The 26,552-nt window shown below is 41.8% G+C and overlaps 2 protein-coding genes across 4 annotated transcripts in view; both read right to left on the bottom strand.

The window, feature by feature from the left end:
* Positions 1-19,193, bottom strand: part of prkd2 (protein kinase D2) — a 64,985-nt gene extending 45,792 nt beyond the window's left edge. For both annotated transcript variants that reach the window (XM_061781241.1, XM_061781242.1), the window contains exon 1: positions 18,402-19,193. In XM_061781241.1, the coding sequence (XP_061637225.1) occupies positions 18,402-18,716 (315 nt within the window). In that variant the 5' untranslated portion in view covers positions 18,717-19,193. The remainder of the gene's footprint in view (positions 1-18,401) is intronic.
* A 7,337-nt stretch (positions 19,194-26,530) lies between these two features.
* Positions 26,531-26,552, bottom strand: part of strn4 (striatin, calmodulin binding protein 4) — a 29,573-nt gene continuing 29,551 nt past the window's right edge. For both annotated transcript variants that reach the window (XM_061782836.1, XM_061782835.1), the window contains exon 18: positions 26,531-26,552. This exon is cut by the window's right edge and continues 1,826 nt beyond it. The gene's annotated coding sequence lies outside the window, so the exon portion shown is untranslated.

Raw genomic sequence — 26,552 nt, 5'->3', positions numbered from 1 at the left:
GTAAACACCACCTCCATTGTAAAAAAGGCTCACTTCCTGAAACTACTGAAAAGAAATTGTATGAGCACAAGGGTACTGTACACTTTCCATCACTCCTCCGTAGAAAGTGTTTTGGCTTATGGCATCACTGTCTGTTATGCTACCTGTTCTGCAGCGGACAGGAAGGCCCTACAGAGGGTGATAAACAGGGCAGGCTAAATCACTGGCTGCCCGCTTCCATCTCTGGAGCAGATTGCCACCACAAACTATCTCAGCCGAGCATCGGCCTTCATTAGAGAATGTAACCACCCATGCCACCACCTATTTACCCTCCCGCCTTCTGGAAAACGGTATAAATTAAACAAATCACAGACAGACTCCTGAACAATTTCTTTCCCACAGGAATACGCACCCTTTTCACAACCATTTCTACCACAAGGGCAATGTGCAATCTATTTAAACACTTTCTTAAATACTTGTATTATGGATTTGAATGTTTTTATTTGCACTTGAATGTTTTACTTGTACGTATGTTTTTAGGCATCTTGCAGGAAAGATACTCCTACATTTCATTGTGTATGATGTTATACAATGACAATAAAGGCAATTCAATTCAATTGAATAGATACAATCAACGTTTAAAAAGTTAAATTGTGTCATTAAGCAAAACGTGAAAATATAACATTTTAATGTCTTTCCATCCTACTGTTTGAGTGTCTTTTCTCCTTACACATAAAGATGGGTGGAAGTTTCACTGGGGCAGAAAATGATTTAATCGTCTAATTTGCAGTGACAACATTGTTTCAGGCGGGAAGCGGTACATTTGATCAATGTGTGTGACTATGAATGAATGACAGTGTGACAATGCCACCATTGTTGTCAAATAGTGAGCCTCTGAATATGTCGTCAGGAAAAGTCCCAGGGTGAAAAAAGTTTTCATGTAACAGAGCACTGAGGATAACAACATGAAGATTTAAACACAAAGATGTTATAAATGCTTTTGATTACTCAGTTTCACGTGGCTGTCCCTTGTAATTCCCCGTAAATTCTCCAAAGTTATCATCAACAGAAGTCACACATAAACAAGCTACAGATGTCTGCGCATTTCCTGATACCAAGCTGCATGCTGAGGGCCACAATAGACACATAGTTAAAGTGTGAGTCATCCCATCGGCTTTCAAGCATGCTCCCTTGTTGTTTCTTTTTCTGTGGCGTGACTTTGGATCCTAATTGGAAGAAAACAAATGCGCCAAATGTTGTGGGTCTAGATGAACCCTAGTCATATGACTAACTGTTTACATGAGTTACCGTTGCCACAAATTGAACCAAAATCAGTGTCCTCTTGAACTTGGATCAAAATCCCTAAAGTTTTGTTATACTTACTAACTAACGCAGGTCTTATTTTCAGCTTCAAAAACCCTCAGGTTTCATGTCAATCAATCAATCCAACCTTTATTTGTATAGCACCTTTTATACTTAAAAAGCAAAACAAAGTACTTCACATGGCAAATGATAAAAGAGATAAACACAACCCTCCCACCCAGCCGCAGTCTCTGAGCCCCTGCAACACCCAAAACCCGTGAGTAGAAGTAGGTACCATAAAAAAGATGATTAAATACATAACATAGCTATTGAGATATGACTGAGCGCAGAGTGGAGTAAAAAAGCACCATTATGAGGGGCCGTCAGCAACAGAAGCTGACCCTAACCCTTAGAAATGACTCTGGGTATTACTTAAAGGCCAGTACTGGAAGACCTGAGTGTCCACGAGGCCTGATATGATAAAAGAAGATAAAGGGGGCCAAGACCATGAAACGTTTTATAAATTAATAATAGAACCTTAAAATCGACCCTAAAAGACACAGGGAGGCAGCCGATGCAGGACCTCTAAAACTGGAGTATTGTGCTCTCTCTTTCTGGTCCTCGTCAGCAGACGGGCTGCTGAATTCTGCAGTAGTTGCAATTTATGATTTTTGGGACACCAGAAAGAAGAGCATTACAGTAATCAATGCGACTGGAGATAAAAAGCTCTAGATAAAAAGAAATCAATGCTCTTGAGCGAGAGAGATCGAGCGAGAGAGAGAGAATCGGGCGGACTCTGGAAATGTTTTTTAAGTGGTAAAATCCAGTTTTCACTATGTATTATCACTCCTGACAAGGAGTCTTCGCCCATGGTGACATAAAATGCTGTAACATTGAGGTAGGATTTAAACCAGATAAAAACAGTACCAGAGAGGCTGATCGTATTGTGCAGCCAGTTTAAAAGAATATTGTGGTCGACTGTATCAAAGGCTACACTCAGATCCAGTAGAACGAGGACAGAGAGTTTTCTAATGTCCATATTTGTTCTAATGTCGTTTAAAACTTTTAACAATGCTGTCTTGGTAATGTGATTTCTTCAAAACCCTCACTGAAAAGTTTTGTGCAGTCCGTTTCATAAAATCATTTAACTAGTTAAAAACATGGCGGCACGGTGGACGACTGGTTAGAGCGTCGGCCTCACAGTTCTGAGGACCCGGGTTCAATCCCCGGCCCCGCCTGTGTGGAGTTTGCATGTTCTCCCCGTGCCTGCGTGGGTTTTCTCCGGGCACGCCGGTTTCCTCCCACATCCCAAAAACATGCATTAATTGGAGAGTCTAAATTGCCCGTAGGCATGACTGTGAGTGCGAATGGTTGTTTGTTTCTATGTGCCCTGCGATTGGCTGGCAACCAGTTCAGGGTGTACCCCGCCTCCTGCCCGATGACACCTGGCATAGGCTCCAGCACGCCCGCGACCCTAGTGAGGAGAAGCGGCTCGGAAAATGGATGGATGGATAGTTAAAAACAATCTCTAAAATTTTTCTTCAAAAGGTAGATTTGGACACTGGTCTGTAATTTGTTCTGCAGTGTCTGAATTGTTTTTCTTCATAAGGGGCTTGACAATGGCCATCTTAAAAGCACATGGAAAGACCCCTGTCTTAAGAGAACAATTTAAAATGTCCATGACGTCCTTTGCCAGAAAGTCAAAAACTGATTGGGATTGTAACTAAAAGGCAGGTTGTTGGCTTTGACTGGGACACGTGTGTCAGCCAATAATAGAGGTCAAAATATGATGCAACTCCCGTTGATCAGGCTTCAATCCACTTTTTATTTGATTTCTATTTCAATTATAGATTGATGAATTGGATCATATGAATGATAATCATCTTTTGAGTTCTGTTTGTCCTAAAGGTGCCATATTTTACCTAACCAACTTTTTCTAGTATTCAGGATGTAATATTATCTCTATGGTGCCTCAGCAAACACGTGAAATATGAATTCGTCCGCGCATTCCCAAGTTCCAGATGTTTTTCTGTCAAGAGGTCTGAAATCAGGTCATTCGAATTTCGAGCTTATCTACGTCACTAGTGAAGATCTCCACCTACCTTTCGGCTCTCGAGCCAGCGCTGTCAACATAACACATGTACTCTCACAAGTGGATCTTCTACATGGAGGTAAACGATCAGAGCAATTTATTTAAGACGATATATTGTTCCCAAAACTATCACGATAAACAATGTTTTTTTCTAATGCCTCTGAAATCATCATTTTATTTTTTTTACTTTTTAATCAGTATTGTTGTTATTATTATTGTTCTTGTTATAGTTTTCTTTCTGGTTTCACTGTTACATTGTTTTTCTTTACTCTGTGATATGGATCCCCGTGTCTGAAATAAAGAATAAAGAGCTGCAAGACCAGCCTGGTTTACATGGAGCCTTCTATTACGATTATAATAGGTTTAGAAGCCCAAACTGAATGAAAATGCTCCATATAAACACCTCAATCGTAATAAAGAGGCCAAATGCGAATGGAATTTCATTTGGTTTCACAGGGGTGGAATATACCTTTTGTGAAGCTGATAAGAAAAAACATTTTTTGCCATGTATACCACCATTCAGAAAAGCTCTGTCTGCACATGCTTCGTTTTGACGTAAATGTGCGATGATGTCAATGTCTATGCACAGCGTAAATATGGCGACTCCCGATGGAGCTCATATGGGACGGAGATCTTGTTTTAACTACTTAAGTTATAAGTAGTTTTAGTTATGGCGGCACGGTGGCTGACTGGTTAGCCTGTGTGGAGTTTGCATGTTCTCCCCGTGCCTGCGTGGGTTTTCTCCGGGCACTCCGGTTTCCTCCCACATCCCAAAAACATGCATTAATTGGAGACTCTAAATTGCCCGTAGGCATGACTGTGAGTGCGAATGGTTGTTAGTTTCTATGTGCCCTGCGATTGGCTGGCAACCAGTTCAGGATGTACCCCGCCTCCTGCCCGATGACAGCTGGGATAGGCTCCAGCACGCCCGCGACCCTAGTGAGGAGAAGCGGCTCAGAAAATGGATGGATGGATGGATAGTTTTAGTTATAAGATTTTTTTAAACAAGCGTTTTTTTAAATTAACAAAAACAATCCCAACTAATGTGCTGAATAGACGACGGACCTCAATCTTGATAAATGTGATGTTCATGACGACGTGCGTATGTCTCACAGCTGTTCCAATTTAATGTAGTCCACATCATGCACACATCCGATCGGAATAGATCACATCACATGTAAACAATGGACCAGGGATCATTAATCTGAATGATTTCAATTGGAATGACAAAAAAAGTCTCCATGGAACCCCGGCTATTGTGTGGTTGGTCCGCTGAAGACGAGCTCTTCACCTGTCAATCAAATATAGGTTGACGTTCACTGTAGTCATCTACAGGCTGAATAATGTATGCCACTGAGGATGGGCCAAATGAACAGTTATGTGTTAACATAACATGTTTGTGTTAATTGGGAACTAACACGGCGGCACGGTGGCCGACTGGTTAGAGCGTCAGCCTCACAGTTCTGAGGACCCGGGTTCAATCCCCGGCATCGCCTGTGTGGAGTTTGCATGTTCTCCCCGTGCCTGCGTGGGTTTTCTCCGGGCACTCCGGTTTCCTCCCACATCCCAAAAACATGCATCAATTGGAGACTCTAAATTGCCCGTAGGTGTGACTGAGTGTGAATGGTTGTTTGTTTGTATGGGCCCTGCGATTGGCTGGCAACCAGTTCAGGATGTACCCCGCCTCCTGCCCGATGATAGCTGGGATTGGCTCCAGCACGCCCGCGACCCTAATGAGGAGAAGCGGCTCAGAAAATGGATGGATGGATGGATGGGAACTAACACACACAGCAACTCGGACAGCCACTGACGTTTTAAATGACTTCGCCGCGGTGGGGCGAGCTGTTTAGCTCCTTAAGTCGCTAGCTCACGGCCGGGCTAGCGAACACAACAGTTAACTTTCCCTTAAGTGTCTATGTTGTGTGAATCTACACGCTGCACATGGAGCTAGTCTATGGAGTATTGGACAGGGCCAACGCCGGCAAAAGTTTACCGGTCCGCCAGTGTTCCATGAGCCCACTAGCGGCTAATGACACAGCCGTCCGATTCTTGTCGGCTCACTGTGTGATCGCACGCCGGCTCACCACAATAATGACCAGTAATCGAGTCCGGAAAAAACTATCGTTGTCCATTTTATTAATCGAACAATAAGTCGATACAGTAATTTTGGTGACAGGCCTAGGGTGGTCTTACCCAAATATGGACAAAGCGGATGCGGACAAGACTGGGTCAAATAGAAGTAGCTGTCAGAGAGGCATTTTCTGGACACACAAAACCAAGGTGTTTTTTAAAATGCAATTGACACTTTACAGAGGTCTAACTAGCCAAAATATGGGACCTTTAATTCCCCGCAGCAACAAAGCTCTCGTGTCCTACTAATTGTTTTATATACTGTATCTTTGACTCCCTGCCCAGTCATTCAAAACGCTCCATTCCGAATGTTGCTCAGCTCCTTTTGAAATTGGAAAAAAAGCACAAAACCCTTTTTTAACTGACGGTAATCACTGGATTTGTATCAGAAAGTTTACTTTGCACTGAACAGGCTTTGGAATGCAGGCCAGTCTATGAGCATGCTTTGGTCTCATTTTATTGTCTTTTTAACTGATTGTTATGCATCTGTCAACCAGAAACTGTTTCATTAAATAATCTATTTCTTCTGTATATCAAGGGGGGTGGCACGGTGGAACCGACTGGTTAGCACATCTGCTTCACAGTTCTGAGGACCCAGGTTCAAATCCTACCTCTCCTGTGTGGAGTTTGCATGTTCTCCCCATGTCTGCGTGGGTTTTCTCCGGGTGGTGCGGTTTCCTCCCACATTCAAAAAACATGCATGGTAGGCTGATTGAAGACTCCAAATTGTCCGTATATGTGCATATGAGTGTGAATAGTTTTGTCTATATGTGTTCTGCGATTGGCTGGTGACCAGTTCAGGGTCTACCCCGCCTCTCGCCCGAAGTCAAATGGGATAGGCACCAGCACGCCTGCGACCCTAGTGAGGATAGCCGGTACGGAAAATGGATGGATGGATATCAAGTGGGAAGTCAAGAGGGAAGTCATGGGTGTAATTACGTTGAACAATTGTTCTTGTCATCTGTCAATGGAGTAACACTCTTTAATTATAAGGGTGGAGAAAGCTTTGCAAATTAACTCATTACGTGTTTATGGATGAGGAAGCAAAAGTGTGAGAAAGAAAATAAAATAAATAAATAACAAAATATAAAATGCTGGGTGTGTAAACTTGCACAAGACAGGAGAAAAGTTCTGGGTAGGGCACAAAACTGGTTATCACCCAACTCAAAGTGTGGTTCTCTGTTTCTGCATCAACCCACACTTACAGCACTATTCAATAGGCACACTTTTACAATCCAATACAAGAGCTGTATCAAGCTCCAGACTCAAGGCAACAGTTTCAATGATTCAAACAATGAAAATCTCAATGTATCATGTCATCTGACCTTCTCAACTACTGCTGTGCATCCCTGCTTCTGGTCTCCAGGCAGCGGTGTCTGCTTTGAATAATCAAATGTGCTCGTGATGAATAAACCTCCACTGCAGTACAGCAAGAATAGCAAGGTGATAAAGTGCAACTGTTAGTGGTGCAAAGTTGTTTCACTAACATGCAAATCAAGTGGGATAATGCCACACAGACACTAAGTACGCCAAATGGATACATTAGGGCTGGGCAATTATGGAATAAGTAATGATCATAACTATTTTGATGATTTTGAAATCACGATTAATAACATGAATATTCATTGATTTTGAAACTTTGAAATGTTGAAAACTCAACATTCAATATAACTTAATAGAACAACCAGAAAATAAATTATTAACAAGTAAAATAATAATATTAAAAAATAAATTATTAACAAGTAAAATAATAATATGACAAAAATATAAATAAAAAAACAAAAATAAAAATAAATATAGCCATGCTTAAAAATATTACTACGCCTGGGGTGATTGTATGGTCTATTATTTATATTTATTGAAAAAAAAATCATTCTCTAAATATTCTGGTACTTAGCAAATCGAAATTCTGTTGGCAATTATAATTTACCTAAAACAAGAAAATATTAGCCTGATTTCATGTCTGACAGTCAGGAGGGGAAAAAATAAAACAAATTGCGTCTTTTTATACAAAGCCATGACTGTATCTGCTGTTCCTGCTGTACACGCCTTGGCCTCTAAAAAAAGAGTGGAAGAAAGTCATGATGAAACTTTATTTAACTAGTTTTTCACAGATTAGGAAAAATGCGTTTGACATGGTTTATTGCAAAATAATTTGAGGTGGAAAATTCTTGATACAATATTATTTTATATCTACATCTTGATACCTGATTACCGACAATACTGTTGTGTGTTAATATTATATGCCTTTTAATGTATTTTGCTGTTAATAATTGCTCGTAACACATCCGTGGAATGAGCCGTCTATCAATTATCAATAAACATCCATTATCCATATGGCTTATTCTGGACAGGGAAGCCTATTCCAACTGACATGGACCAAAAGGTTGACTACACACTGGATTGGTCGCCATTCAATCACAGGGCCATTGTAAAGACCACATTGACTTGTAACTGATACCAAACCAGGTTAACAAAAGTCAGCTATTGGGAACCACTACACAACCAATGGCGACAATGGATACACTCTATTACAATAGTGACTAGAAGTTGACATTTCCTTCCAAAATTGTGCCAAGACATGCCAAGGAAGTGAATTGACGACAATAACACTGGTTAATACATCAAAGCACACAGCAGTGAAATTCACAGATACCATGCAAAAATTTGGCTTTACACGATCAGGATTTTGGGGCAGATCACCAATCAGCAAGTTTAAAAAAACGATAACCGATCACAGAAATAATGGGTGCTAACTTACTGTAATAGAATTACTTTAACAAATACTGTTAATGACATGCTTACACCAACTTTCTCACTGTCCCGGCTATACGGACGGGTGTTGTCCAGAGTTTGCGTACATTTGACTTTTCCTTTGTTTTGTTTTGTTTGTTTTTTTTCTCCCCACGCTGCGTGGCTTGAACGCGGCATGCTCCTCCTTGTGTACATTCTTCAGCTGCCCGATCAAATTTGTTGTGTTGAAGCATTTAATGACATTCCCGACGACATACTTCAGTTGTGCACAGACTGCAAATAACTTGTTTGTCTGAGACACCGCAAAATAGTCCTACACCGAAGACGTGTTTTTTCACCGACAAGATTGAAAAAACTTTATTGGCCGTCAGATAGTTATAGTACTGCGCCACAAGACACATGACAAGGCTAAAAATAAACTAGCTTTTGGATTCATACGCAACGAAGACGCGCAGTTAAATGTCTTGTGCGGAGCCGATCGATGAGGTCATTGATCCGATCGGCGAATTATGACATGAAAGCCGATCAGCCGCTCAGCATAAAATGCTAATTATCGGCCGATACCGATCAAACCGATCAGATCGGCGTAAAGTCTAGCAAAACTATGTATTAGTTAATTTGTAATAGCTCATTAAGGTTTTATAATGTCAGTCCAAGACTGGAACTGATTAAGTCCATCCATTTTCTCCAAGTGTAGCACTTGTCCTGAGTAGGGTCGCGAATTAGCTGGTGCCTATCCCAGCTGACTTTGGGCAAGAGATGGTAAACACCCTGGACTGGTCACCAGCCAATTACAGGGCCATGTAGACAAGCCATTCACACTCACATTCACATCTATGCCCAATCTAGAGTCTTCAATTAACCTAACATGCACTTTTGGGGAGTGTGGACAATGTGCCCGTAAAAAACCCACGCAAGTACAGGACGCAACATGCAAACTTCACACAGGAAGGCTGGAGCCGCAATTTGAACCGGAAAGCACAGAACTGGGAGACAAAACATCTAGGTCATTGTGCGGCCCTACTTATTTTAATTCCCATTATTTTCTATTGGATATAAAATCCAAACAAATCATTGTCTTAAAAAACGCTGTACTGAAACTACTACTGTACACCATTAAAAAGGTGCTCACTTAATGTTTTAGTTGTACAATAACATTAGAGCAATACTCAACTTTCAGCATTCATACAAATGGAAAACCCATAGGCTTCTGGTTATTTGTGTAAATGGGACTCATCGACAAAAGCATCTGAGGACACTTCCAAGTATCAATATAGAATTCCCATGATAAATTCTGTGGATTTAATTATCGTAGGGACCGGACTGTCACTGAATGCATTACTGTAACCTAGTTTGTAACGCTGTTCCATGACCTCACTGTATGTTTGTGTGGACTACACGTGCAAAAGAGTGAGGTAAACAGGTGGTGTGTGTGATTCCAAACAGCTTCTCTTGGGAGGGGGATAAAACACACAGAACGGAGGTGGAAACAATGGCCAGGGCAAGGGCTCTTAGTCACAACTGTGTGTGTGACTGTGTGAGTGTGTGTGTGTGTGTGTGTGAGAGAGAGAATGAGTGCATGCGTATGTATGTGTGTGTTTGTGTTATAACCGCGACCACCAATTAAATTTGTATGACCTCCAATCAGCATGCATAAAAACATGCTAGCAACAGAAGAACCGAAAGAGACACTCCTTTAGGTAAACTCAGCTAGAGAGCCTATAGCCTAAATGATACCTGTTTGATACCTTAACTATGCAACACAAAAATGTCGAATTGCTATCACGGGCGCTTCCAGATCCCCTGGGAGCCCTGCCCTGAAAACAAAAAGCATTGGATAATGTAATTTCTCTCACAGGATGAATAAATTATGTCTATCAATTGATGAGCAAATATATATTTTCTTCAATAATTGACATAAACGGCACCTGCTTAAAATAAACAACCCTGTTAGTAGGGGGCCCCACTGGGGAGATTCACAAACCCGGTTATGTCATTGCAGTGTCTACGTGATTTCCAGTTGTGTCATTAATATGGACCCATATCAGTCATGGTATAGTGCCCCCTACTGAGCAAAAGCCAGCAACAGATCGTAAGGGGCCCTAGCTAGGGTATTTGCAGTACGTTGTCGTTTCAGTCTCAAGCAGTGCTACTGTCTTTTGTAGGGCCCAATGTCAGCTGTCTCTCAGCCCCTACACATAGGAATTGGACAGAAATTGTTGCATAAAATTTTTTATTACCTTCATGCATGACATCGCACAAGCGCCAATGAATCACCTGTGCTTGTGTTTTGCTTTTTTTGCAAGCAGCCTCCATAAGGAATGTTCAGAAAAGTTGCATGACGTAAGATGACTCCTATTTAAAGCAGTAAGATCGGCGTTGTCTCTCGTTATCAAGTCAGGGCATTATTTAAATTTTTTATTTGGAACTAAATATTTATATTTCAATTATTTCCTATGGGAACATTTGCTTTGTAATCCAAACAAATCAGAGGTTGGCCAGCATTCTGGATCGGATTTGTTTTTGTAGAACAGGGGTCACCAACGTGGTGTCCGCGGACACCAGGTAGCCCAAAAGGACCACACGAGTAGTCTGCGGGCCTGTTCTAAAAATATCCCACCAGTGATGCGACATTGTGATTTCCTTGGAATGTTTTAGAAGTCATTTCATACGTTTGAAAATGTAAAAACTTGAAGAGTTATACAAATAGGTTTACATATTAATATTTGTTTTCTACCCTGTTAAGTCATTGCTGATAACTATTGTGAGATATCATAAACATGATCAGTGTCGTCACAAAAATAAATATAATTCATTATTAACAACATGTAATTAAAAGGTAATTTGAGCAAACGTGTACTTTCAGATGTGTGTATCAAACTGGTAGCCCTTCGCTTTAATCCGTACCCATGAAGCAGCTCTCAGTTTAAAAAAAAAAGTTGATGACCCCTGCTATTTTGCAAACAAAATTTAAAAAAATAAATTAAAAAATGTAAAAAAACAACAACAACAGGCAACACTGTTTGTTTGCTGAATAGTTCTAAAAGGACTTGTATAGCATTTTACTTCATTCACCTACTGATAAGCAGCAACTAGGAGTTCAGTATCTTGCTCAACGATAGGTGGAGAAGGGTGTGCAAAATTAAAGAGGAGGCAAAGCCTGAGAGGAAGGTGGCCCAGCACAAGGACGTGGGAGAGGTGGACAAGGAGAGGAAGTATTTTAGCTAAAGAGGATGAAGAGGGGGGGAGAGTAGGAAGTATTTCCCCTCAATGGTATAGTCAAAGTAGAAGAGGCACTGTTATGGGGCATTGTAATTAGAATGAAAAGAAAAGTGGGATTCAGGAAGATGGGGGTAATGAAAGGGGCCATTGAGGCCTGTCCAACACAAAAGCTGCAATATAATTTAATAGAAATGCACATTGTGATTCCAAGCTGCAGTAAAAGTTGTAATATTGACAAGAAAATGGGCATTTACTGTTGGGGTCATGTTTGTAAAGTGTGGGTTAGTGTTGGAAACCGGCGGGCGCTATGAGACGGGAAGTGAATGGAAAAATGTGCCAATGTACAAGGAGGGAGCCTGTGAATAAACAGAGGCGGTGACTCACCCTTTCTGGGATGGGAGAGATGATCGTGGGCGGCAGTGAGGGAGCAGGGGTGCACACTGCACCACACTAGCCCTCTAAAAACACACCAATGTAGGCATTCATGCATGCACACTGACACTCGGCGCACTAGCTCATGTGGTGCCCGGGCCGGGACAAACCGCCTATTGTCCAAGTGTCTCACCTAAATCCTCCTCTCCTAGAAGGGTTGGAGTTTTGTATTTAGGGGATTTCAGCATTGCTTGCCGAGTGTGGGTGTGCGTCTCATGTGGTAAGACTTGAAAATAAACAGCTTGAGGGTCTTTTTTTTTTCTGTAATCTTTTTTCGCCCCACAATGATCTCAGTGCACCAGACTCAGCAGCATCGTCATTTACTTTTATTGCACAGGACCAAGCTGGTGTTAAAACAGAAGCTTAACTCAGTTTGGACTACAGTACAGTCAATAACATCTGTTTAATATTAGGCTTCCCTCATAGTATTAGGGAAATCATAAATACCAAGAATAGCCTCGCATCTATGATTTATGTTTGGGGATAAAGAGAAAACTGGAGGGAAAAACTCCAAACACAATGAAACACTATAATATTTCATATTTATAGGGCAAGAAACCATATTTGGTTAACTAAAAAAGTCATAAATAAATATAATTGTGGTTTGCACATCTGCATCACAGTTCTGAGGTTCAGGATTGAAATCTTGTGTTTTCCTCTGTGGAGTTAGCATGTTGTCCCCGTGCTTTTGTGGCTTTTCTCGGGGTACTCTGGCTTCACATTCCAAAGACATGCATGTTAGGGATATTGAAGACTAAATTTTCCTCAGGTGTGAATGTGAGTGTGAATGGTTGTCTATACGTGCCCACCGATTGACTGGCGACCAGTCCAGGGTGTAAGTCACCTCTTGCCCAGTGTCAGCTGAGATAGGCTCCAGATCACCTTTAACCTTAATGTGGACAAGGCGCTGTAGAAAATGGACGGATGGATATTTATTTAAATTACAAATGGAACTTCGCCTTGTAATGCACTACAATAATTTTCTGGGTTCAAATACTTCATTTTCCAGTAGGGTTGCAAGATTCCGTGCAAATTTGGGAAATTTTACACGGCAATTAACAGGGATATATGGAAAATTAATGCGAATATATTGGAATTTCAGGAATATGTCTACGTTTGCGAAGACTCACACTATTTGCAGATACAGTTCATGATTTTGACATGGGAATTGACAGGAATTGAAGGAATATTTATGAAATTAGAGGCAAGTCTAAAACAGGGTACTTAAACGTAGCTGATTAAACAGAAACATTTTGCAAAATGTTTACGTTAAAAGAACACTTGATATGAATCTAGGTACACTGTGTATCCCTCAGGGCCATGTGCTATTGAAGTCACCCCACCAGCTCGCACTGCACATTTTTCCATCACATGCACTGATCCATTTCCATCCATCCATTTCCTGCACCGCTTATCCTCATTGGGGTCGCGGGCGTGCTGGAGCCTATCCCAGCTATCTTCCGGCGAGAAGCAGGGTACACCCTGCACTGGTCGCCAGCCAATCGCAGGGCACATATAAACAAACAACCATTCACACTCACATTCACACCTACCGGCTATTTAGAGTCCTCAATTAACCTACCCTGCGATTGGCTGGCGACAGGTTCAGGGTGTACCCCGCCCCCCGCCCGAAGATAGCTGGGATAGGCTCCAGCAGCCCGCGACCCTAGTGAGGATAAGCGGTAAAGAAAATGGATGGATGGAATTGACCTAACATGCATGTTTTTGGAATGTGAGAGGAAACCGGGGTACCCGGAGAAAACCCACGCAGGCACGGGGAGAACATGCAAACTCCACACAGGCAAGGCCAGGATTTTAACCCCGGTCCTCAGAACTGTGAGGCAGATGTGCTAACCAGTCACCCACCGTGCCGCCCACATGCACTGATCATTTCCTAAAATATTGGGGCTAGACAACTGCATTTACAATATCCTGCTTCACTGGGTTCAGCGTAAAAGGAAAAGGAAAATAAATGTGAGGATATTTTGAGGAATCGCTGCATAAAAGAGGGAGTTAAGTCTCCTACATAGGGTTACGTTATCTTTCAGAAGGGAAAGCGGTAATGGACAATGGCTCTGAAAAGCATGTCTCCACCAATGTCAAGCAATCCCAATTTATAAAAAGAGACAATTGGAGTTTCATAGACACAAATTTCCTGCATAAGGCTGAATTCTGTCATTTAGATTAAGATGGGTGGCACGGTGAGCGACTTTAAAGATTTTCTAAAGCTGTGTGCAGGCTTTAGAAAAGGGTTAATATAATCGCTTAGCAGCCTAATCGGCCACTCCAAAGTACATGCTCCAACAACTATAACACCTCAGCTTATGAAAACTTCAGCACTGGTATGCCTCCTATTTTATTTTATTTTTCCCCCATATGGAGAAACACTACCTGCCGCTGAATAGTGAATATAAATTACTGCTGGTGCAAAAGAAGACCGTATTTCCCACAATGCTCAGTACTTCCTGCTGCAAAGAGGATGTAAACATTCGAATGTCTCCCCAGATTGTTTCTCACATTTTGCATTTTGTCACTATGCCTGGATAAAAAAAGACAATAATGTGTATTGCTGCTAATAAAACTTTACCTGGCATCAAGAGTGTTCATTATGATTTTTAAGTCATTAGTTGCCACACTCACCAGCAAATTCATGACTGCCATTATTTGCATAAAGGGTTAGAATACAAAAGCTTTACCAAAAATATATTATAAGAAGAAAATAATGTTCATTTGTTATTGACAATGTCAGGGAGGTTGTTGTTTATAACAGTTTGCTGGCCCTGTGAGGACACATTTTAAATTTGATTGGTTAAAAAAACAGTCCCATTGCTAATAGTTTGTTACATCGACCAGCACTACTGATTTTGGCCCTGGGAAGATCAGATAATTGTAGACGCTGAAATCTCACTGGTCAAAAAAACCCATAGATCTCTAGACGGTTATTAATAATTTAATACAATTTCTTGGAACAAATATTAGAATTTTGGTTGTAGGTTAGTAGCTCTGTTACAATCTCTGTAACCATCAGTGGTATCAGTGGCGTGGCATAGAGGGTAAACGTACGCCCTGAAAACGGAGGGTCGCCGGTTCCTATCCCCGCCCAAGTGCCTGTCGTTGTTGTCTCCCTGGACAAGACACATAACCCACATTGCCAATTAATGAATGTAGTTGGATGTCTGGTGGTGGTCGGAGGGGCCGTAGGCACAGAATGGCAACCACACTTCTGTCAGACTGCCCCAGGGCAGCTGTGGCTACACAGCTTACCACCAGGGTGTAACTGAGGAGTGAATGAATAATCCATGAAATTTTAAAGCGTCTATGCGTGCCTAGAAAAGCACTAAATAAGTGTAATGCATTATTATTATTATTAACATAATAATAACACCTCTTAGCATTATGCATCTACCCAAATACAAATTATGATTCAATAATTAACCTTTAATAAATACCTAACAGTTGATACAGCCCTCGTATTGAATCTTATTAGGTGGTGCAGCTTAATAAAAAAGTCAGGGAGAATATTTGCTCTTTTCACATTATACGAGGTGTGTAGGAATAGTTCTAGGACTGCAGTCACAAAAGATACTGTATATTCAAAGTCAAACTACAATTTCCCCCCTTCAATGTAAGCCAGATGATCAACCAGCACATCTACAAAGAGATCCTGCGGTGTTCAAACTTCATTCAGTTTGCCAGAAGAGGTGAGAACTGTGGCATGATGACACGCCTGCTCAGAATGCCCTGAGCATCTGACAATTTGTGGCCGAGAAAAACATCGCCGTGCTGGAGCAACCTCACTACTTACCCGAATTGGCTATGTTATATTTTTCCTCTATCCAAAGCTCAAGGGGTTCATCCAGGGTACTCGTTTTTATGGATAAATTCAAGATGGCTGTAAAGATGGTGCTGCGCTGGTTCCTGGAAAAATTCTTACAGGAGTGGCAGAGAAGGCTAAGAAAGTGCGATTGACACCAGGGGATAACTTCAAAGGGGAAAACATACAGTGCTGCCTTAAGATAAGAGTTTAATTTGCTCCATGAACATGAACATAACTCAAAACACTCATCTCAAATCATCTTTCTATTCAAATGAATAGAAATGTTATTAATCAGTTCCATTCCCCACCCCCCAAAAAAACAAAAATGTTTGTAATGTGGTTTTTCATAAGAGAAATAAAATAGCACTCTATAATATTGAACTTCATAAAAACATACAGTAATGAAATAGAATTAAACAGTTTTTGTGACATTTTTTGCTTCAATTCAATGGAGGTGTACTGGTCCTTCTGATGTGCTTGTCTTGGCTACCTGGGGATATATGTGTGTGTGTGTGTGTGTGTGTGTCTGTGTGTGTATTTATATATTAGTGATGCAACGATATTGATCTCAAGGTTCGGTTTTATCACTGTATTAATCTCACGGTATGATAATTATTGCGATATTGTGGGAAAGCTCACAGTATTACAAGAAGGCTCACGGTACTGCAGGAAGGTTCACAGGACAGGTGGGGCAAAGAGACGAACGCAGGAGAACCGAAAAACCTCTCTTTTTTCTTGCTCTTTTTCTTGACTCTTGCAGAGTACTTCTCAATAGGTTTTAGTAGTTTCTGTCCATTTTCCCACAGGTTTTTGTGAAAAAGGCAGCTTCAAAACATATTACTGTGCACCTCGATCCCCGTCCGTCCAATGTTTATATTAATATACTCTACCTCCAAAACAGTATTATTGCTGCAGCAATAATAAATGCTCACGATAACAAAACTGTCCATTGATAAATTGTCTGTTCAATAATTTAACAGTATTTACTTGTAGTGTCATATATTTTTTATGACATGAGAAATTGGATACTGCCTACTAACAGTGATTTCTCTGCTTGAGTCCAAAAACTCAAGTGAAGTCATAAACGCAGAAGCACTCTTAAAGGAATAATCCTTAGTTTATTTTCCTCCGCTTAGTGATATTGTAGGATGCGTTATTTAGCAGCTTCTGCAATATGTTTTCATTTGAAATGTAATAATAATTTATTACTTTAAGAGCTATGGGATGTTTATGCAGCAACCAATTTGTGCTCTTTTCGGCACTGCCAATTTGAAATAATGCCCTGGTTTTGAATGGATATATTTTTTTAAAGTTTGTTCTTATCTGATTCATTGATTAATCAAAAAAAAATATCGACAGATTAATTAATTATTAAAATGATCGTTAGTTGCAGCCCTAATATACATGAAGATGGTCACAGCTTCTCAGTAAGCCACAGTCATATTAATTGTTCTTCGCAGAATAAATGTGTTAGTGTTACCTGTCTAAATGTGTCTAAATGTGTTGCTCCATTGTTTGTGCTCAAATATCCATCCATCCATGCATTATCTGAGCCGCAAATTCTCACAAGGGTCGCGGAAGCGCTGGAGCCTATCCCAGCTATCAACGGGTAGGAGGCGGGGTACAACCTGAACTGGTTGCCAGCCAATTGCAGGGCACATATAAACAAACAACCATTCGCACTCACATTCACACCTACGGGCAATTTCGAGTCTTCAATTAACCTACCACGCATGTTTTTTGGATGTGGGAGGAAACCGGAATGCCCGGAGAAAACCCACCCAGGCACAGGGAGAGCATGCAAACTCCACACAGGCGGGGCCGGGGATTGAACCCCGGTCCTCAGAACTGTGAGGCAGACGCTCTAACCAGTCGGCCGCCGTTCTCAAATATCTGTTGCTTAAAAGGTCATAATACTGCTTGTTAGCCTGTCTATGGCATTTCCCCCATTAACTGTTAGCATTAAGCTAGGGGACTTTAAGGCAAAGCTATGCAATTCTTTTAAATTAACAATGTAATTGTCTTTGTTTTATGTTTAATTTTACAGTATACTTCCACTGGCAGTGGCATTAGCAGCATAAAGCCTCTTTTTTGAAGAATTGTTCACTAGCTGCCAAACTGCTGCATATGGTGAAGTGAGTTGAGTTTGCTGCCACCGTACAGCACTCGTAGCTGAAATTTTGCTCGAAAGTGAGAACAAAATCAGGCAAAGAGGGCTTGTATCTCCCAAAACTTAGTAGTTGGGTCACTTGTATCTCAAGGCACAACTGTAGTCTATATTTGAAAGACTGTATATATATTTTTGACAGCAATACGGGAAATGTTATGACACACTTCATAAAACAAACCTAAAGAGATGAAATTGTGAAAAACTGAATTCATTCAAATTACATTGTAACGTGGCTAGACACTTGCAGCATCATTAGGGCTGTGATGCTTGTTCTTGGCGTACAATTGAAGTTTCATCATTCTTGTGTGTCGGACGCAGCACAACAAAGCCGAATTGAGTTCGGTTTTGTGGTAATTACTTAATGAGAGCAAACCGGTCAAATGTTCCTAGTCTGGTGCCAATTTCTTGCTCGAATGTGACGACTCCCTCTTGCAACAATGACACACGGGAACAAAAACAAAACTGGGCAAAAGTGTGTGTCCAGTATATGCACATGTGCCTACCTTGGTGTCAACAATGGAGCAGGCAATTTGTTTCACGTAGGCCAAGTCTGCACTCTGTGGCATCAGCACCGACTCTCGCGTTAGGCCGATCTGGATGCTGAAGGACACCCCTGCAGCAGTCGGAGGCACCGAGGTCACCGTGGCACCCCCCGACAGACCCAGCCCGTGGTTCAAGTCCATCACGTTGAAGCAACCCTGCGGAGACACGGATGCCACGGGGACCGGGGTCACCGCGGCCGAACCGTGCAGCGTGGAGACCCCCGGAGGAAAGAACATCTGGCCCGTGGGGGGCATGCAGGGGCTTGCGTTGGCCATCCTCCCAAACAAACCTGTGTGATGAAGCTCTCAACACTCTCGGGAAAAATATTCACAGTCTCACCCACGCAGGAAGATGGAGCATAGTCTCCAGGTTCCCCTTGGAATAAAGGGGGTCCCTTCTCTAATCTCCAGGAAGTGTTTTGTGCTCTTTCTTCACGGTGTCTCCTCTCTCTTACATGAGAAACACACACCCTCACACTGAGAAGGAAAACTAGCCACCTATTTCTCCTCCTTTTTCTTCTTCTCCTGCTGCCGACACTTTTTTTCCCTCGTCGTGCTCTACTAAAGATAAAAGTCCACACACTTGAATGTGAAAGTAAAACGACAGACAGTCAGCAGGTAAAAATCTTTCTCAGGTTACAAAATGGCCTCCCCCCGCACAGGAAACGGTGAGAATAAATGCGAGCGACAGACTGCGCTCGTTACGAGTCAGTTTCAACTTCACAATTTTTTTGAGAGAAAAGGAAAAGCGAGCTGAGTGAGTGACGGCTCCTCCCTCGCCTCCAGACAGGAAGTGTCATGATTGACTCGCTGTCCAGCCAATAGGGTCTCCTCGTGGGCGGGGCTACTTTGACTCCTTGCTCCTCCTTCCTGGTTTATTTGGCTCTGTTGCACAGATCTTCCTTCATAGCCTTGGGGCGGAAACTCCACGCTGGAAAAAAACACCCACACTACTCCTCCTTCTGTCCCTCCGCGGAAATGCATTTCCTGTCTCCTCCCCTCTTTTTACACACTTCAACCAGCACTTTCTCAAGGCACACCTATGCCTACGCAGCAAAAGAGCACCACGCCTTGTTCAGTGGGGCAATATAATTAGTTTAAATACGAGTCAAACCAACCATTCCAATAAAAAAGCTACATGCAGTGGATAGGGAGAGGGCCCAACTGCAAAACGCAAAAATCAGTGAACAACTGACTACCATAATAATTTTGTAATTTAAATTTTTAAACCCATAAAAATCTTGAGTAAGTGGGGCTACAGTATACCGCCAATAAGCGGTTTCCACGAAAAATGGGGTTGGGGGTGTTGGCGTTTAAAAAAAATTATTTAAAAAAAACACAAAAAAATCCACTAACAGGTGACTCCGCAGGTGCCGAACTGCAAGTATGCAGGGGTCCACTGTATTGTATTTACTTAAGTATTCTGCCTTTACAAAGACATAATCACTTCTTATTGACATTTGAGACAAATATTGATATACAAACATGTTCATAATTGTGGTGTAAAAACCTGAGACTCAACAAATTAACAAAAAGGGAGACTGTGATTAATAATGCAAAACAGGTAAATATATAAATTATTATTTGTTATTGTTCTGATGAAGCTAAAATAAATAAAAAAGCCAAAATCAAACATGATTGCAGTCCAAATTATCTCATTATATCAGTGACGTGCGGTCAGGGTAGGCAAGTGAGGCAGCCTCACTGCCCCCTGGTGGTCTTTCCTTTTTACTGCATGTGAATAGTAAAAACCTTAAACCTTATGATTACATTAAATTCTTCCATTTTAGTTCTATGGTCTGTGTTTTACATTGATTTTCTTTTTCAATCCAATAATTTAAATGATGTCATCGTTAAATAGATGAATTTTCATATTTCCTGTTCAAATGCATAGGAAACGCAGCTCCGAGTCACGTTGAGTCATCGCTCCCATAATGCTTCAAGAGACCACGTGTACATCCATTCAGGCAGGCTGTGATTGGTCCGTGGCTTCACACAAGAGACATTGGTGTTTCCTCATTACAACGCCAATAATATACGTTTTATCACACATGTACTGCACTTACTGACGTTTAACAGACTGTCTAATATATTAAATGTAAGTGTGTGACATTTAGTCTTTCTTATCGACCAGAAGAACCACTACAAGTGCACAGTGGAGTCTGGTATGTACGGTGCCACAACCAGCATGTGGCAGTGTTGAGTTGAGCTTCATTGAGCTCCAGACGTCATGTGACTGAGTCAGTGCCTCACCATTCATGAACCTCACCGCAGGTCACTGCATTATACAAGTGCCCTACACATGCTTGGCGACTATGCCTCTTAAAGAAAAATACCTTCATAAATGTAAAAACAAGAAAATAATCCATTTTCTGTACCACTTATTCTCACTAGGGTCACGGGCGTGCTGGAGCCTATCCCAGCTATGTTCAGGCGAGAGGAAGGGTACACCCTGAACTGGTCGCCAGCCAATCGGAGGGCACATATAAACAAACAATCATTCGCAGTCACATCTACAGGCAATTTAGAGTCTTCAATTAACCTACCATGCATGTTTTTTTAGATGTGGAAGGAAATTAAGAGTACCCGGAGAAAACCCACACAGGCACGGGGAGAACATGCAAACTCCACACAAGCGGGGTCAGGACTTGAACCCGGTCCTCAGAACTGTGAGGCTGATTAACCAAGTAGTCACCCACCGTACCACCATAAGAAACTAATGATATTCACTCTTTCTTTCATAACATTAGCGACCAAAGAGACATGATTACAAGACTAGGAAATGTAAAATCAAATTACTATATTTGTGGGGGATGGCGGCACAGTGGTCGACTGGTTAGAGTGTCAGCCTCACAGTTCTGTGGAGCCAGGTTCAATCCCCGGCCCCACCTGTGTGGAGTTTGCATGTTCTCCCCGTGACTGCGTGGGTTTTCTCCGGGCACTCCGGTTTCCTCCCACATCCCAAAAACATGCATTAATTGGTGACTCTAAATTGCCCGTAAGTGTGACTGTGAGTGTGAATGGTTGTTTGTTTGTATGTGCTCTGCGATTGGCTGGCAACCAGTTCAGGGTGTACCCCGCCTCCTGCCCGATGATAGCTGGGATAGGCTCCAGCACTCCCGCGACCCTAGTGAGGAGAAGCGGCTCAGAAAATGGAAGGATGGATATTTGTGGGGTAGTTCCACTTCTGACCACATAGGAGTCGTGTGCCAGAGTATTTTACATTCATATTTTTAGTTATTGTGCAATAAATATTGTAACATCCATTTATCCATTTACTATATTTTTTATCCTCATCTTGGTCATGGACGAGCTGGAACCTATCCTGGCTGACTGAGAGGCGGGGTACATCCTGGAGTCGGTTGCCAGCCAATCGAAGGGCACAAAAAACTATTCACATTGAAAATTTAGAGTCGTCATTGAATATAACATGCATGTTTTTGGTTTTGGAATGTGGAAGGAAGCACAGTGAGAACATACAAACCCCACAAAGGAAGGCACAGTAATTCAATTGTGCAAGTGTACCTAATATTTTGGCTGCAATTGTATTAGAGTACCCTGTATAAGATTGTTTCTTTGGGATTGCAAGATTCTTTGGGTATTGCAAACAAGGCAACAAACGACATGATACACACACCCTTACTGTACAAAATCAATTTTTATCCTTTTATCTTAATGACATACGACAAGCAACTCATAAAACAAACAAAAACAAACAGGAGTCATTTGATAGAAGTTAGAATGCTGTTAAAAATATATATATCACAAATTAACAAAAAGTGGGTCTCTTGTCCCTTGTAGTTAGAGGAAATCATTTGAATACAGTTTATATATGATGTACAAAGTATCACACAGTGATAAATTGCGAATAAAAAAATAAAAACAAAAAATGAGTCATTTTCCTTGGCCTTTGACTGGTAACGTTTTTGGGCATTTTTTTAAATGTATTTTTTTTTTGTGTGTGTACTTTATGATTATTATTATTATTTTTTTTTTTTTACAAGATGTACAATATCAATATCAATCACAAGTGAGTCCTAAGACTAGTAAGGAACAATGATTCACAGAGAATTCTTACATCTTAAGTCATTTTTGCAATCAAAGTGCAAGAAAGCAGAGATGATGGACTCTTACAGCACGCAGAGTTGGATCGTCTGCATCTACGAACGTTTTCGTTTCTTGCCACATGACTCACTGATTTGTCTCCACTCTCAACAGTGGGAGCGGAAGCCTATTTAAGCTGAATTTGGGTAAAATGGGCATACACTCTGAACTGCTTGCTTGCCGGACAATTGCAGGGTAGCCATTAGCAAAACTCACAAGATACAGTCAGTGTTGTGTATCAACATTTGTGAGTCCAGATGTTTCCACAACAGCCTCATTTAAAAAAATAAAAAATAAATAAAATAAAATAAAACAAAAAAATGGGATGTCAAAAGATCCTTCACATAGACCTGCAAAAACGACACCAATGTGTATGACAGGTCAGTTGCTCCAACGGCTTTTATGAGAGTTTTAAAAAGTCACATAACCTAGTAATTAATGCAACTTCTGGTTGCAGTAATGTAACTCGTATTTTGTTGAAAATGTGTTATCAAAGTTATTATGTTATCGTAAGCGCTACAACTAGAGGCCACTATATATGTTTTGGTTGTGACTGAAAGGGAGAGTTAACAATAAAATAAAAATATTTGTTAACTCATTTTGACTTGACAGTAGTACATGATAAATATGATTTGTTTAAAAAAATAATAATAATCATCCCTCCCTGGCCCCTTCTTGTCCCTCTAATTTGATGTAGCAAAAACAACCAGATACAAAAGGCATAATTTATGAGGCATCAATCATTTGTCACACACTCATGGGAACACCCCCCAGCCTCACAAAAAAATAACTTCAAACCAATTGCAAACTTGACAAATACATAGAGCTGCCAATGTATAGAAATTACTACTTTAACAGAAAATTTTGTACAAATTTGTCTCTCCAGCGTGTCCTGGGTCGTCCCAGGGGTCTCCTCCCGGTGGGACGTGCCCGGAACACCTCACCAGGGAGGCGTCCAAATCAGATGCCCCAGCCACCTCATCTGGCTCCTCTCGATGTGGAGGAGCAGCGGCTCTACTCTGAGATCCTCTCGGATGACCGAGCTTCTCACCCTATATCTAAAGGAGAGCCCAGACACCCTGCAGAGGAAACTCATTTCGGCCGCTTGTGTCGGGGATCTTGTTCTTTCGGTCACGACCCACAGCTCGTGACCATAGTTGAGGGTAGGAACGTAGACCGACCGGTAAATCGAGAGCTTCGCCTTTCGGCTTAGCTCCTCCTTTACCACAACGGATCGATACAAAGTCCGCATCACTGCAGACGCTGCACCAATCCGCCTGTCGATCTCCCGTTCCATTCTTCCCTCACTCGTGAACAAGACCCCAAGATACTTGAACTGCTCTACTTGGGGCAGGATCTCATCCTCAACCTGGAGAGGGCACGCCACCCTTTTCCGACTGAGGACCATGGTCTCAGATTTGGAGGTGCTGATTCTCATCCCAGCCGCTTCACACTCAGCTGCGAACTGCTCCAGTGAGAGTTGGAGATCACGGCTTGATGAAGCCAACAGAACCACATCATCTGCAAAAAGCAGAGATGCAATACTGAGGCCACTAAACCGGACCCCCTCTACGCCTTGGCTGCACCTTGAAATTCTGTCCATAAAAGTTCTGAGAATCGGTGACAAAGGGCAGCCTTGGCAGAGTCCAACCCTCACCGGAACCAAGTCCGATTTACTGCCGGGTATGCGGACCAAACTCTGACTCCGGTCGTACAGGGACCGAACAGCCCGTATCTTATAGTGTTTCATGAAATTTTTGTCACGGTCGCCGGACACAGCCCTGTAGTGGCCAGTAATGTCGGACATTGGATTTTTTTCCCCCTCCAATACCCGGAACAATCGGTGTCATGGTCGTAACAAGTCAGCGTTCAGTATTTTCCATAAGAAAATATGGATGTTCTGTAACATTTGGCAGCACTAAATACAGTAAAGTACTTTCGTGGAGTAACAAGGCCGAGCCCGCGGTGATCTGCTCAACGATGAGTGGGCCTGCAAGTGCGTGACAAATGTAGGTAGGTCATAGGCCTTGTAGGTCATATCTTTTGTCTCTGGTCATTTTTCCTCAGGCAAGGTGGTTTCCTGTTAATAAAATTAGAAGCACAAGATGGCGCCAGTAACAGCAGATGTTTTTAACTTATCAAATTTATCAAGTCATAATTATGTGATGCTTTAACAAATGTGAAAAACTGAAAACTCTTCCCTTTAACAGACAACTGTTTTTCATTAATTATCCCAAAACAATATTTTCAGGCTAGACAACTGAAAATGAGGAGCCAAAATAGTTTTTATCAAGAAAACCTAAAAATCAAATCATATAAAGACCATCACACTACCACCACCATGTTTTTTTCAGAAACGCTGTGCTACATATACGTCAGATGTAATGAGACACACACCTTCCAAAAAGCTCAACTTTCATCTCTTCAGTCCAAAAAATATTCTCCCAAAAGTCTTGGGAATCATTCAATGTTTTTTTTTTTTTTGCAAAAGTAAGATGAGCCTTTATGTTTTTTTTGGTCAGCAGTGGTTTTCACCTTGGAACTCTGAGATGGATGCCACTTTTGCCCAGTCTCTTCCTTCCTTTTGTCTGATAATCTTAAACATGAAAGTGGGAAACCTATGCAAAAATATAAGATTTTGAGAAGGGGGAACAATACTTTCTCACCGCACTGTAATCGACTACCGTATTTTCACGACCATAGGGCGCACCGTATGAAAAGGCGCATTCTCAGTTACGGGGACTATTTCTGTTTAACACATACATAAGGTGCACCGTATTACTGGGCGCAGGCATGGTAAAACATTTGCAGTTTAAACTGTCCTTCGTAAGCGTGTCTCTTCGTAGGTGCAATTTTCGACTGCAGTCAAACCAGCCTCCACTCGTAAAGTAGCAGTCAAGCCAGCTGCCCCTAATTTTGTTCATACTAGGCATTACGGTAATAGGTCGCCAACTCGCGGCGAAAGCCACCTTCAAAATAAAAGCTTCCCAATAATACGGACATCAGTGCTCTTCGGTTAAGGAATGCAACCAGCAAAGTTAATTTTTATCTTGAGATACATTAAAAAATGTAGTTTATTTGATATCTTGGGAAAAATAAATGGTAAATGGGCTGCACTTATATAGCACTTTATCTACATCATCACAGTGCCCAAAGTGCTTTACAAAGCCTCACATTCACACACACGTTCATAAACCAATGGGCGACTGCTGCCATGCAACGCGTTGCCAGGCCCACTGGGAGCAAATTAGGGTTCAGTGTCTTGCCCAAGGACACTTCGACATGCGGACAGTCGTAGCAGGGATTCAAACCTGTTCTACCTACTGAGCCAAAGCCACCACAACATAATCCCATTGGTATCGCAAGACAAGTCCAGATCTGTGTGACAGACCACCAAGGACTCCACTAAAAGAGGTTTGAAGATCTGATATTGTATTTCAGAATAAAAGTCTCCGTAAAATAATAAACTGCATTTTTTAATACATCTCAAGATTCTAATTAACCTTGCTGGTTGCATTCCTTAACCGAAAGCATTGACGTCCGTATTATTGGGAAGCTTTTATTTTGAAGGTGGCTTTCTCCGCGAGTTGGGGACTTATTACCGTAATGCCTCGTATGAACAAAATTAGGGGCGGCTGGCTTGATTGCTACTTTACGAGTGGAGGCTGGCTTGACCGGCGCTATATACCTACTGGGGGCGTACCTTTAGCGTCCTCCTTCACGCGCACCCTTCCCCCTTTACGTCCGCATGCTGTCCTCAGCCTCGGCAGGAAATGCTCCCAGTCAGTCAAGCGGAGCGCTCATCACACAACATTTATAGATTTTGGAACTCGGTGCACACTTAAGACGCGCCGCATTATAAGGCCCCCCGTCCATTGTGGTGAAAATTTTTGACTTTTAAGTGCGCCTTATGGGTGTGCAAATACAGTAATTGTTAGGAGCTGATGTCTAAAGGACATGTCAGCTAGGGGAAGTTGAGCTTGGGCCACACCATATTGCTTGCATCAA

This window comes from Phyllopteryx taeniolatus, chromosome 8 (genome assembly GCF_024500385.1).
Source record: "Phyllopteryx taeniolatus isolate TA_2022b chromosome 8, UOR_Ptae_1.2, whole genome shotgun sequence".
Classification (NCBI taxonomy): Eukaryota; Metazoa; Chordata; class Actinopteri; order Syngnathiformes; family Syngnathidae; genus Phyllopteryx; species Phyllopteryx taeniolatus.
This window is presented reverse-complemented; position numbering and strand designations above follow the sequence as displayed.